The sequence below is a fragment of the Protobothrops mucrosquamatus genome, unplaced genomic scaffold (assembly GCF_001527695.2).
Source record: "Protobothrops mucrosquamatus isolate PMUCROS unplaced genomic scaffold, P.Mucros_1.0 scaffold_172, whole genome shotgun sequence".
NCBI lineage: Eukaryota > Metazoa > Chordata > Lepidosauria > Squamata > Viperidae > Protobothrops > Protobothrops mucrosquamatus.
In genome coordinates, this window is record NW_015386248.1 from 446887 (window position 1) to 462181 (window position 15295).

The 15295-nt window shown below is 34.6% G+C and overlaps 1 protein-coding gene across 1 annotated transcript in view; it reads right to left on the bottom strand.

Annotated features, from left to right (window-relative positions):
* Positions 1-9778: 9778 nt before the first annotated feature.
* The window catches only part of SLC13A1 (solute carrier family 13 member 1), a 44615-nt gene continuing 39098 nt past the window's right edge, over positions 9779-15295 (bottom strand). Inside the window, exons 13-16 of the mRNA XM_029285349.1 lie at positions 14410-14571; positions 13050-13187; positions 10846-10952; positions 9779-9887 (exon numbers count right to left, since the gene is read on the bottom strand). Coding sequence (XP_029141182.1) covers positions 9779-9887; positions 10846-10952; positions 13050-13187; positions 14410-14571 — 516 coding nt within the window. The remainder of the gene's footprint in view (positions 9888-10845; positions 10953-13049; positions 13188-14409; positions 14572-15295) is intronic.

Consider the following 15295-nt stretch of genomic DNA (forward strand, 5'->3'; position numbering starts at 1 on the left):
ATTATGTTGGTACTTGAATCTATTTCTCCAAAAGGAAGAAAGTATTAATACATGTCACCAATGCAACAGACAGAGGATCCTAGTATATTTACTTGGGCCTTATTCTATTCCAGTGTTTCTTAAAGTCCCCCAAGACTTTCACAGAATCTGCAAAATAAAAACATTGGGAAAATTTAAAATGTCACTTGTGTCATTATTATTTTTTATTTGTTAACAATTGGTTTGTTTCATTAAAATATTTTATTTATGTTAATATTTTTCTTCTGTTCATAGAAACTGTCTCTGAAATAATTGTCAAGTTCTTATTAATAAAGAGTAGTTAATCACCAGAATCTGGAAAACTGGTGCTAAATCAAAAGACTTTGTTTTCCTTTCCTTCCAGTATTGGTTCCTGGCTATTGAGCCAGGAATTGAGCCCAAGCAAAGCCAGATAGAAGTTTACTTCTTAAGAGACTTTGTCTGCAATGACTAAATTCTAGCCTTAAAAATCCATATGACTACAGTATGTAATCTCTACTACTCAATTACATTTCTATGCTATTCTGTCTACCATAATATGGTTGTTGAGAGCTGTTGTGGGAGTTGTTTGCCACCATTTCTGAATAGCCCATTTCTTAATATTCACCCTGTATGTGAATAGTGTTTGTCTAGAAGCACAACTAATTTTATGTACTCTGTGGTATTAATATTAAATTGAAACTTCCATTTTCTTGGTGGATTTGGTAAGTGAATAAGAATTAAAATTGATAAGGGAGGGAGAATAATGAATGAATACTAAAATCATATGGAGAATACTACATACTAAATAAATGAAACTTTATTAGGACGTTCAAAAACGATATAGTGGGTATAATGCATTTAGACAATATGGAGCTAATAATTTTACATAGCCATTTTGAAGATTGCAGATTTCCAGAAATGTAATAAACATGGAGAAAATTTCAATTAATTCTGTTCAATTATACATTTATTGTAATTTAAATTTACATGCCAATGAAGTGAATGTGTCATTGAAATAATGGAATATGTTTTAATATGAAGACCGATGTGTTCTCTTGCTTGGTTGTTTGCTTGCAGATGTTTCATTACCCAAATAGATAACACCATTAGTGCAAATGAGTGTGGGATTTATTTTCTGTTTACATAGGGTAACTTACCCTGCCAGTTTTGATGTGGTTTCTCCTTGGTAGTTCTTTGATAAGGTGACAAGACTGCTATCTTCAGCATACCCCACTTCTCGGGCATCCTGCCTTAAAATGCGAATGGGGGGGGGAAGTAAGGGAAGTAAGGAATGGGCATGAAAAGGGAGGGGAATGACAGGGAGACAAGAACTAGAAGTATCAATCTTGAATAAACCGGCTGATCAAGGAAGGAGCCTGAGAACGGAATGCAAAACTATATCAGAGAGGCACCAAGCCTCAAAGCTGTTCCCAAAACATCAAAAATGAAGGCTATTGGACACTGATGGACTGGTCAAGGGAAGAGGACCAGGGAAAGGAGGAGAAATGCAAACTTTATAATTTTTTATTTCCTTCTTAGCTTTTTTATTGTTTCTTTTGAATGATGTATAAATATGGTTTATTTCTGTGTGTCTATTGATGGCTGACTTGTTGAATGGTAAACTTCTCCACTGTTTTTGGATTTAGTCTGGACTTGAATGCTCAGTTTCCCAGCTAAAACCATGGTTGAATCTGTTCAAATGTTATGAGATTAAGGAGTTTTCATTGTCTTCTGATTGCTAGCTGATGTTCATGGATAAGCTCTGATAGTCTTCTCATTGTTTAATTTGTTATTACTTTGTCTATTTTGCACTGAGTTCACTGTGAGTTGGTAGCCCCATACCTAATTAAATATCCTGATCACTCTGGCCAATTTTACTTAAAACTTTTACTTTCAGATTCAAATCTGGCCACGTTTTGTCATGTTATATGTAAAGACGCTGCAATTTGTCTGAGTAATGTGTTTACTTAATTGGTATTTGGTATTTGTTTTATGTGTGCAGTGTTTTGTGGGCTAAGCATCATCTGCAATAAAGATTCATATCTTTCTTAAATGTACATAAGCAAAAGGCTACTACAGCCCTTTTTAATCTTGGTTGAGCTGTAAACCCTGTAGAGGTCCATTCCAATGGCATTGACTTCAGCATTTTGTGGCATAAAGACCACAAGGTATATATTGACAGTTAAGGATTTCCTTTGTTTCTCCTTTTTATCTTCATTCTGCATGTTTATAGTCCAAGAAATTGTTAACATGAGGTTACTTCTTTCTGCTTTTCTTCCCAGGCGCATAGGACCTATTGTTTTGACTGCTTCTCCTGGTAAGATTAGCTAAGTGCTAGGCTTTCCCTATTCCTATAGCACCCAGACCAGATTCCATCTCTCAGGAATGCTCATATACTGTACATTCTTAGACATTTTTAACAATTTAACAATCTTCACATGTGTTGGGACAACTCCCAGAATATCAGACATCCTCATATGCTGAAAAGCCTTTATTAAATTGTTTATCTATTACTAATAGAAGAGTGTATTTGAGGGTTCTGTGATGCTCTCTGAGCTTGGTTGTTTTCTTGCAGATGTTTTATTACCAAATTAGGTAACATCATCAATGCTAGTAGATAGTGGGGTTTTCTCCCATTTTATATATACTAGTGATTTGTTCTGTCAGTGTTGGTGAGAGAGTGGTCTTGGTGATTCTTTGATTGGGCTGTTGTTTAACACAGTTTGTTTGGCACTTCCTTGATTGGGGTATTATTTGCTTCTTGATTGTTAGTCTAATGTTAATTTTGGTGTTAATTTCTGCTCATCTGGGTGTTGATTGCTGGTGAAGAGGTGTTTTGTTCTTATTGTTTCCATTTGGCTTTTTGATTTTCTCTTTTGAATGATAGGTAGATTTTCTTTATGTCTATGTGTCCGTTGATGGCTGATTTGTCTGAGTGCCAAGCTTCTAGGAATTCACTAGCATTTTGGGACTTGGCTTGGTGTAAAATACTCAGTTTCCCAATTTATATTTATGTGTTAAATTAATATATGATAATTTTCAACTTTAAAGCACTTCAATTGAGAACATGGTTTAATTGTGATTTTAGAAGATGTTGTTTATTTAAAAATATAAAGAGTTCTATGAGTTCTTTCCATAATGATAACAGGTTTTTCTATATATTGTAGCACCTTTTCAAATATCTTTGAAAATAATTATGAAATGATAGACTAAAAATAAAACCTTTAAGAACAGTGCAGCTCTTCTTTATAATACAGAAAACACATGAGATAAATTTAATAATTTATTAAATGTATATTGTACCTTTCATTCTGGAACTCACAGCAAGAACCCTCTGAGATAGCTTGGACTGAGGAAGATGGTTTCCCTCTGCCCTCCTTATCAACACTGAGCTGTTTTTTATTTTCATTTATTTGTTCCTGCACACCTTCTTCAAAGTTAGAGCAGTATTCTTCTACAACTTGGGAGCTTCTATGGTTGAAAGTGGAGTAAAATCTGAGTCTCCTCCTTTCTGGTCTACTATATTATCCACTATGAAGTAGAATTAAGATATACAGGTAATAATAATAATAATAATAATAATAATAATAATAATAATAATAATAATAATAATAATAATAATAATAATAATAATAATAATAATAATAAAGTTGGAAGGGACCTTGGAGGTCATCGAGTCCAACCCCCTGCTCAGGCAGGAACCCTACACCATTTCGGACAAATGGATGTCCAATCTCTTCTTAAAAACGTCCAGTGTTGGAGCATTCACCGCTTCTGGAGGCAGGTTGTTCCACTGGTTAATTGTTCTAACTGTCAGGAAGTTTCTCCTTAGTTCTAAGTTGCTTCTCTCCTTGATCAGTTTCCACCCGTTGCTTCTTGTCCTGCCTTCAGGCGCCTTGGAGAATAGCTTGACTCCCTCTTCTTTGTGGCAGCCCCTGAGATATTGGAACACTGCTATCATGTCCCCCCTTGTCCTTCTCTTCGTTAAACTAGACATCCCAATTTCAGCAACCGTTCCTTATATGCTTTAGCCTCCAGTTCCCTAATCATCTTTGTTGCTCTTCTCTGTACTCTTTCTAGAGTCTCAGCATCTTTTTTACATCGTGGTGACCAAAACTGGATGCAGTATTCCAAGTGCGGCCTTACTAAGGCATTGTAAAGTGGTATTAATACTTCATGTGATCTTGATTCTATCCCTCTGTTAATGCAGCCCAGCACTGTGTTGGCTTTTTTGGCAGCTGCAGCACACTGCTGGCTCATATTTAAGTGATTGTCCACTAAGACTCCGAGATCCCTCTCACAGTTACTACTGTTGAGCAAGGTACCCCCTATACTATACCTGTACATTTGGTTTTTCTTGCCTAAATGTTTTTGACTTAATATAATTACATCTGTGTAATTTGATTGTAAACTATCTTGGAATGTTTTAGTCTGTTAGTACTGTTAGTACTATTTCAATACTGGTATATTGTTCAGTGGTTAATCTCTATTAAAATAATTCAGTTCAGAAAATAAATTACATATATCTAATCTATATGTTCACTATCACAACTTTATAGCATTACGTCAATGTTATTTTAATGCTGTGCTGGTCCTAATGCTATGCTGTAAAAAGCTTTAATTAACTAACTACTTTAATACTCAGCTATCTGGAAATCTGACTCAACCCCCCCCCCCCAGCACAGTAAGATTTAATTATTCTTGTGACATATTCAGAATAACATTCAGTTTTTGTTTTGGACCATTAATATTACACATGCTATCTGTGATGGAAAACTGCTGCTGAAGTGGTTAAGGGGAGGGGTTAAGAGACTGGCTAACATGGAATCACTGAAGGGGAGGAAGCAACAGAAAGCATCCCCATCCCCTCCCAATACACTTTGGAGTATTTATCCATTTGTTCTGTAGTGGGTGGAGTTAGTCTGGACAGATTTGTGTACATAGTAGCAATAAGCATCCTGCTCTGATCAGCTCCTAGTGTCATTCTGGTTCCTTGCACCTGATATTATCAGTGGAAGGAATCTCAGCTGTGACATCATAGCCAATTCACGTTATTCCTCCCTCTGGAATGAAGTTCCCCCTGAGATCGGAATGGACCCCACTCTGCTGTTGTTCACAAGTTTGGTGAAAACCTGGCTCTTTACCCAGGCCTCTGGCAAGGGAGTGAGATCCCTCACTTCATTCCATCTGGTCTGTTGTGTTTTCCATGTTATTTTTTGTTTTTGTTTTTTTATTGTAACCTCTTTGATTGTTGAGAGCTGCCCAGAGTCATTGGAGTTGGGCAGCATGCAAGTTTAATAAATTATGGTTGGTCTCACATAATCAATCTGTTCATTACAAATGTTTAAAAACCACATAGAAATTCAGATTAAATTTGTTCTGAGATACAGTGAACCCTCAGTTTTGTGTATATAGGAATTTGATACCTATTGTATTGGTTAAGTGGTATAGTTGAAAAGGTAGAAAATCTGAATGCTAAATATGCAAGAGGAAAATCTCCTCTGCTTAAATATTAATAAACTGCATAATGTCCCTTTTAAGAACCAATCATACACCTTTCCTGTCCTTATGAGTAGTCGTGATAAACAGGCATTTCAAATCCTTAGTTTCATAACATGGTAAGGAAGGAAATCAATTAAATAACCCTTTAATAAAGTAGATATGGTTCCCAGCTCCTTTCTATAGAGTCAAATAAAAATGTGCAAAAACATTGCACATTCCTAAATGTGTTAATTCTTAAATGTTTACATTCTGTAGGGAAAAAAACAGTAAATAAAATAAAAATTATACTCAAAGTAGAAGATACATGTTCATCAGCTTAAAACAAAGTAAGATGGTTGAAAGAAGATAATTTTCAGAACAATTCAATCATGGTGAATTTTTTTGTACACATGCATTTTTTGTTTACATTTTTATAATATAACCTTTTATCCTTAAGCTCAGAATTTTCACTTAAGTTCCATTTTGTTCTGGAGAAAAAATGGCCCAGGTGGGAGAAAATGGAGATAGTACCAGGGAGAAAATAGTTTTGCTTCATTTTATTTTATTTGCTTGGTTACCTAAAAATAGATGTTAGAATACCTTCATTAATTAAATCCAAGGGAATTTACTTGCTAAATACCTTAGTTTTGCATAGTGTGTTTAATTGAAAGCCACTATTCCTGCCAATAAAGATAGAGATTTTAACTTCTGAATTAGCCAGTCTTCCCATATTATCTCAAGACACTTGAGAAATACTATTACCTCTGCCCTGGGTTTCAGAGTTTATGGTAGCACAAAGCAGGAGCTGCTATCCAAAACCTGATATTTTTCCTAAGGACATTGTAATTGGCAAACATTTTTGTCTTTTTTATTCTTTGATTAGGATATTTAGAAATAATGTGCCAGTCCCTCTGTTAGACTTCAGTAGCTAGGAGGTGGGCAAAGTAAACTTATTAATCTATTTAAACATTAAAACTTGTCTGAGCCAATTTTCTCCATTGTTTGTGAGCAGGTTGTGTTAATTCTGTAGCTCATAACTTATGAATTCTGAGTACAAGTTTACCTTTTTTAAAAAAAAAACCTCCATGAATTGGTGAAAGAGTAGTAGCTACTCCCCTCTAAGCAGCAAAATGAATCAGGCATAAATTTGCTGTGTGGATGCTACCTTTTATTTAAATTCCTTTTAGACTCACTCCTAACTATATGTATGTGTACATTCAAGGGAACAGAAGTTATGGCTAAGACCATAAATCTTCCTCACAGCCACAATAAATTAAAACCAAACGTCTCCAGGGTACTTAAAATTGCATCTCTGCACTTAATACTCCAATCACCTGTAAGAAATATGCTCAAAAGGAAGGATGTGTGAAATCTGGCAGAATTTATTCTCCAGCCTGATTATCAGGCTTTACAATAGATTAATTTTTATTATTGGAATTGCTGCTCAAGTATGTTTGCTGACCTTTCTCTTTTTGGGCCACAATGCTGCATATCAATACCAATTTATTGGCTTCCAGATTAAGTTATAATATTACAAAACAAAGGGCCTGGGTCTCGTCATTTAATGGAGTCCTCTATTTATACAGTGTAAATATTTATTCCACGTGGGTGAGGGATAAAAATTAAAAAGGGACCTACAGACTTAAGTTAAGCCCCATTTTCTGCTGACTTGAATCAGAGGCCAAGGGAAATATCAAGTACCTCATTTGTGGACATATACATATACCTCTACTCTTTCAGAACATGTTACTCTTCAATATATTGGCATGATAGAAGTCACCAATTTAGTCAGCTAGTAAATCTAAATAAGAGTTCCACTGTGCAAACAAATCTTAGATTTTTGAATGTGACATTTTCACAATCTGCTTAAAAGGTGCCTGGGTAGACATTCTTCTTTTTAAAATATAAGAAGTGAGAAAACTGTTCTACACATTTCCAAGTAAGTATGTGGGTTGCAGACACTTCAGTCTGTCTGTCAAAACTTGTTTATTTCATATTCTGATCACTAGGATTGCCTGTTGAGATAATGATGGCTCAGAGTGTGTTGGATAAGAAAGCAAAGGTACTTTTTCAAGAGGCAACTGGACTTTCTTGTCTTTCTTTGAAGACGTTTGACTTCTCATCCAAGAAACTTCTGGATGGTGGGGAATGGAATGGAAGGATTTATATTCTTTGCAGACAGCTGGTCATTTGCATTCTTTTAGAGTCAATGAGGCCACTTGGAAGTTATCTGTGTCCTCAGGATCACCTAAGTAGGGCAAATGGGTGTGGAGCCTTCTTGGAACTCCTGAAAGAACTGTGTTGTAGAACTGTTTAATTTTAACATAGATGGCCTCTTTGACATCTTTCAAACCAAAATGTGGACTTTGCTGTCTCCAAAAGATTGGCCTGGGGTTCTGGAAAGTGTTTGCTATTTCAGTGTATTCAGGTACTCCAGAGAACAAATGTTTTATTAAACTGTAATTACCCATCTTATGATATGTTACATTTTATTTTCTATTTTTTATTATTTATATGTTATTTATTAATTATAAATTAATAAATGAAATAAATTCATCCATCCGTCAGTTTTTGTTTTATAATATTAATTCCTACATTTCATTTGTTTACATATCTTAAATTAGCCTTCAGACCACTAGTAATCATTGCTTGTGTAGCAGTAACCACAGTATTCAGATTCCTGCTTCTGAAGAAGTAACGTTAATGTATACATAATGATGGATAATTTTTCTTGGTTTACAAATTCTATGGTTTTTTTATTTTAAAAAAGTTTTGGGCCTCCAAGACATACATTGAGTATGGTGATAATTAAATAAAATCATTGAAGACAGCTTGGTCAGAAATATCTCCCAGCCTTTGCTCTTTTTTATTTATGAAAGAAAACATGTGCATTACCTCCACTAGCATGTCACACTGCTTTTGAATTCTGCATAAAAAGTGAAACACAGTCATTTCATTACTGAATGTGGATTATGCAATGAGGGACAAGTCCCATCCCCTTTGTGTTGGAAGCATCATTCAAGGTGTTTTCGCATTGAAAGGATTAGCTGGTGACATCATTACCTAGGGGACATCCATGGGGGTTTCTTTCATGTCCTGGTCAAAGAGATAGGGTGAATGACCAGAGCTCACCTCACCACACCCCATCACTTGGGGCTCGAATGTGGACTTACTAACCTCCAACCCAGAGACCTAATGACATGAGCCACCACACTTCAAGGGACAGATTGATGGTATAGATTTTATGCAATCCAGAACTGTATAAGATCCTCAGGCTATGGACTGACAAAAGAAAGTATCTTAACTCATTTTCCATCTGCTTCAATACTCGAACTGCTCATCTTATTGAAATACAGCATTTTGGATTCTTCTACTGTAATAATTTTTGTCCCATGGTTCTTTTTAGGAAATCTAACACTTTCCATAGCCAGTAATTTCCATTTTCTATGCCTCTACATATCATCTTAATATGAGTGAAAAAGGGAACAGCCTGATCATATTTGGAGTTATGGCTGGGTTACATGGGAGATATTTGGCTGAATAGGGAAAACAGAAAACGAGAAAAATATGCACACAGAACATATTCTCATACATTGAAGAAATTTCCTGAAGTAAACATGTAAGCTCATGGTACAGCCACCTGAATTCTAAACTGGTCAGAACTAGTTCCCTATCTGCAAAAAAATTTCAAGCCAGACTATTTCATTTTTGAAACCTTTGCATATTTCTAAACATGTTTAGTTTGGGTGAGTGGTGATGAGCTGCTGAGGTTGAGAACTGTTGTTCTGTGTAAATAAGTTTATATTTTAAAATTAGTTATACTATTTATGTTTGTAACATAAACAAATTAATATTATATGATGCTCTTGTGAGGTAACTGCACAGAATATTTTATTTACAGAGTTTAACATTGGTGATACATAAATATTCAACAGCACATTTAATTTAAAAGAAATATGTTTTAGTACAAAAGCACAAAATAAATACATTAAAAAATATTGTTCCATCTTCTTTTAAAGGAATGTTTAGCATGTACCCAGACTAAGAAATAGATGAATACAATATAATTTTCTTTAACAGTTATAAAGATACCATTTGACATTATCATGCTTCTATAAAGTTAAAAAAAAAAACCTACCATGAATTTTGGTAGGAGTCACATATAACTAGTTTTTTAACCAAAATTACAATCAGTGGGCAATAAAGTATTATAATTCTCCCATGATTATCTGTTTTCCTTAAAATGGACCTACACAGTACAATTGGAATATAAGGCAATAAGAATAATTGTGCCTGGCTAGTACTTGAATGGAAAATTCACCAGAGACCCTAGAACTATAGGCTGGTAAAAAAAACAACAACAAGTTTCTGGAAGAAGATAATGGCAAACACTTTTTGTGCTATTGCCAAGACAACTGCATGGACGTGTCCATATAGTAATAAGAAATCACGATTGACTGAGGATGAGTTTTATTAATGCAAAAGATGTTTACATTTTTAGTTCAAAAATAAAGCAGTAAGAATTTGCTGAGATGTATTTTTCACCAGCAGTTAGTTATATCAGAATCCATATGGTTTAGTGAACTTTTCTAATCTTTATTAAATTATGGAATTTCATCCTCAGACTAAAGGTTTTTTTAATATATCAAATAATGAACATAATGTGGTACAGCAAGAATCAATATAAATTATCCTAGCTGCCATGTCTGTATCTGTTGTATTACATCAGTAGCATGATAGCTTGAATTTCTAAAACTTTCATTATTTGTTTGGGAAATTTTCCTTTAGCCAATAAATGTCATCATTGGGGAGGAAAGCTCATGGGGAGTGTTAGTTGATAGTATGAAATGTACCATATGAATAGATAAAGTATTAGCATCTTGGAAGAAGATGGGACTGGAGGACTTACTAATAAATTAAAAACATCTGGTTGCTAGTGTCTACAGCCCGTTTCTCATACATTAATCTGTCTATCTGTCTGTCTACTGTTATTCTAACAATCATACTATTTTATTTTGTGGCCCAAAAACAGGGACAAATTATCATTCATAATGAATATGCATAATGTACAAATGCCATTTTCTAACTCTGGTGAGTACAGTCTTAACAGGAAGAACTGAACGATCATTTGTACAGACTTACTTTCTGTTGCATTATTCAGGTTGTAACATTCTTGCTTTGTGGATTTCCAGCCAGCTGAATCAGTACTCAGGACAAGGAACCATGAAGCACAACTTATCCTAGATCATAGCTGTAGTGTGCCATACAGATCTATCAACTAGCACCATTGTTGGGAGAAAGAAGGAAAACAATCTGCTCTTCTTTCTTTAATGTACACTAATATTAGTAGCAGAAGGAAAGGGTGCCCAAGCTGGATATGTATGGAGTTTAAACAGTGGCTGTGCCCATGTCATAATAGCGAGCATCACAACAGCAACTCCAATGATGTTTATACCCAGTCCAGCTTTTACCTAAAGAAGGAAAATATATACAGATATATATATATTGAAAAAATGGAAAGTTAACAGAAAGACCAACTTTTCTAGAACAAACTTGCAAAAATTAAATGATATAATAATGATTAAAAACTATTATGTATGCATGGATAGCAGTAAATTTTAAATAGAATAGTCAATAGAATACTGCTCACTATTTCCTCAGATTAATTTCTAAACACTTATTTTCTCATTTTTAGATTTCATTGCTAGAAGTTATGATGTGGATGACTAGATGAAAACTGAGGTGGTATATTTTAATAGTTTGACTTGAACTAGAGAGAGGTTTGTTGCCTGTACATTGATAATACTGCATTTCAGACCTTTGAATGAGCACCACTGGGCTTCCTGTAGAGGCAGGATAAGGGGAGGAAGGATGGAGCACTATGGATCATTTTGCAATGTATACTGTGTGATTGTATAGAAATAAAATGATTGTAACAAACTGTCGCAATGTTCCAACCCACTCAACCTCTCCAGAAAAATCCCTTGGCTTGTCTTTTCAGATATTGCTGAAAAATTCCTGTTAATCCACATAGTCTGATTGAAAGTATCATGTAAACAACCAAACCTATTTCAGTTTTTTCTGTAAACTTGAAACCACACTAAGTAGTTCCAGAAGATTAGATTCTTCCGAGGTAACATCTATAGATGGTTGTTCTTTTTTAGAAAAGAATATTTGCAACTGGGTAGAAATTATCTAAAATCTGAGGCTCCAGGGGAGTGACTTTCCAAGAGAGGTCACAGCACAATCTCTTTAAAAGTCTGCCTCTAAATATCATACATGAAGAGTTTTCAACTCGTTTACGTAACTCCCACCTACTAGAGCTTACCAGACATCATAAGTAGTGGTTTAGAGAACAGATGAATTACCTCATTCCTATAAATGCTTTGTCCACTTCCTCAGATTTCAAAAGCTAAATCACAGACTATGACAAGTTCTGCACAACCTATGGTGTCTAACTTGCAGCAGATTGAAAGGACTTCATATTCAAACTTTATCATAAATCTGTTATGTGTTACTGAAGAGAAGCTGAGTCTGTTCCCTGAACTAAGTTTGAGCAACCTGCCTGTTATTACAAAAGTTCTGTTATGTGCTTCATGGCAGATCTAAGAATGATGATAATGATGATTTGTTGCATTCCAAAAAACTGGGCAGATTGCAACATCAAATATAAAATTTAAAACAATTAAAAACATATCACACAGCATAACAGCCTGGAAAAAAGAACCATAACAGTACACACATCTGAGAGGGGCTCCACTAGCACATTAAACCCAGGTCTAAAGAGCCCTCTGAACTCTAAGAGGATGGATGTCATATGTATCTCTGGGGATAGGTGTTCCAGAAGGTAGTGGCTGCAAAACAGAAGGCACACTTCTTTGGTTCCTTAAGGTTACAGCATTTAATTGAGGGGACCTGGAGCACAACCACTGTGCCTGAATATACCGGGCAGGCAGAAATTATCAGAGACAGGCGGTCTCACAGATAATATATGAAGAGCTTTCTAGGTGACAACTTTAATTGCAGCTGGAAGCCAACTGATAGCTAGTTCAGTTCATGTACTAGTAATATCACATGGGAGAAATAAGAACTGTCTGTTATGGCACAGCCCATTTCACTGTATAGCTTCTGGATGGTCTTCAAGGGCAGCTCACCTAGCGATACATTGCAATAATTCACCACAGTCAATTGCATCAAAGGCCGCTAACAGATGACATAGCACAAGGATGATGCACCACTACATCCAATCTCTGTCAAAGGTCATAGACAAATGAAAACCTGACTGAAACTGTCCGGATAATCTATGTCCTCTAAGATTCTCTGTAGCTGCCATCTAACCACCTTTTCCACAACCTTCCTCACAATATTGGAATATTGGAAACTGGATGATAATTGTGAAGGATATGGGGGGCAGTGATGGCCTCTTGAGAATTAAAGTTTCTTTGATGCCATCACCATCAATACGTATAATAGATACCATTATTCTTTCTCATGTATTCTCATTATTGTTAACAATGATAACATTTGAAAAAAGTTCACAAATTATTCTTTTCTTACTGTTAACTTACCATATCCATAACTTTCAGGTGACCATAAGAAAATACAATCGCATTAGGTGGATTTGCTACTGGTAGCAAAAATGCAAATGATGTACAGAGGGTGGTTGGTATCAAGATATAAAGAGGGTTAACTTGGATGGCTTCAGCCTATTAGACAAGGAGATGCCAAGAGAAATTCAAGATTATTAGTTAATATTTGCTCACTTGAAGGACACATTTGATCTGAAATTGGAGTCCTATAAATGTATTGAACTACAATTCCTATCATCTCCAAAATGAACCTGCTAATGAGGATGATGAAAACTGTAATCCAGCACATCTGGGAAGCACAGGAAAGATTAAAATCCAAGAAATAATATTACTACTGTAATTATTAAATGAAAATTTAAATGATACATCCCACTTAAAATAGATCATTATCAAATCTTTACAACCATTATTGCTTATATTGTTTATATTAATCTTCCACATGGAGGATTGTGACTTGGAATGTAAAATCTATAAATTATAACGTCTTACTTTTTTCTGTACTTTATATAATATTGCTTAACCTAAAAGGGAATCTTATGGGTTTCTAGCTATGAAGATTGATAATTCCTTAATCAAAATATCTATGATAGGCCTACAATTTTGTGATATGTATTAGCTATTTGCATAATATAGAATGCTTCCATTTTCTTATATAAGTACATTCTCTATTACAAATGTGAAGTAATTTAATCATAACTATAAGGAAAATGCATTTACAGTAAACTCGGGTTGATCTTAGCTGACCTCAGAAACTAAGCACAGTCAAAGCTACTTAATAATTGGATGGATAATAATGCAAAAATCTCAGTGCTATTGACTGTCATCGGAATTATAGAACTTTAGATATATTATGACAAAACTACATAAAGATACTAAGGACAGAAATATCTCTAGATGTAGAATATTGTACACCACCTAGATTCACTATTAGTGAGTTGGGCAGCCATATACATTTGTTTAATAAATAAATATAATGAATAATGTAAATACTCTTTTAAGATGCGACCTTAATGAATCTCTAAATATCATAGAAGCAAAAACATCAAGCTTCAATTATGCCTTTGCTTAGGAGTCAAATAAATAAACATTGATTACTTTTCTTTCTGAACTTATTATAGCTCACAAAATGAACAAAGAAAAATTCTATTATGAATTATTCACAATACTTTACTCTTGTAATCTTGAATTAAGTAATCTTATATACCTAAGCATTCTCTGTTTCTCCATTTGCTGCCATTAGTTCATATTGCAAAACTCCTGTTTTAAATCCAACCATTTAGTGATCTTTAACTGCTATGACTGTAGATCAGTTGTTTCAAACCTAAATCAGATTACTTACCAAGGGGGCTAAGATAGGCAAAAATATAGTGATTGTAGCAGGATTGCTGGCTACTTCAGTTACTGTGGTCACGATCAAAGATGAAATGAGAATTATTACCCAAATGGGTAGTGATCCTAACGGGGTTAATTTGTTTCCAATCCAGGATGAGAGTTTTGAGTCCTGGGAAAAACAATAATTGCTTAGTTATCCATAAATTTAATTAAACAATTTGTGTAAATGTAATATTAATCAAATAACTTCTTAATCCAAAAGATCAATATGGAAATGGAACTGAGATGAGACCCATTCATACAATATTATTTGCTTTCCTTCTAGCAAAATATATTTATACCACATAGAGTGCTCAGCCTGAACAAGTTGATATATTTTAGTCACATTTGTATAGATAATCACAGAAGCTTAGATGCCAGGTCTGACAAGTTGCATCCATATCTGTTTTATTTCAGAGATTCTTGATGTGTGTGGATGGCCCTTTAATATGTTGATGAGTGTGAAAATGCTCAAGTGAATATTAGCTTGAGCCAAGTTTTACAAATAGTAAAATAATAATTGGAGGATTATAGAACAATTCTAATAATATACTCGTATCACTGGGAAAATATTCAAGGTAAGTATGTTTGGGGTTATCTCTTAGCTTCAAAGAACAGCTTAGGTTTAAGTCCTCTATTTTTTAACCTTAGCCATGTATAGTGTAAATGGGCCCACGTGAAGAATACAATTATCTGTATGTTCCAGCATTAATGCATACTTAGAATAGATCTAGTTTAAACAAATAATTCTCTGACAATTGCACACAGCTTATACCTCTATCTAAATGTTACAGCGTTTCTTTTCTGTCATGGTAGTATAAACCAGCATTCCCCCTTGAGATTTGAATGATTTT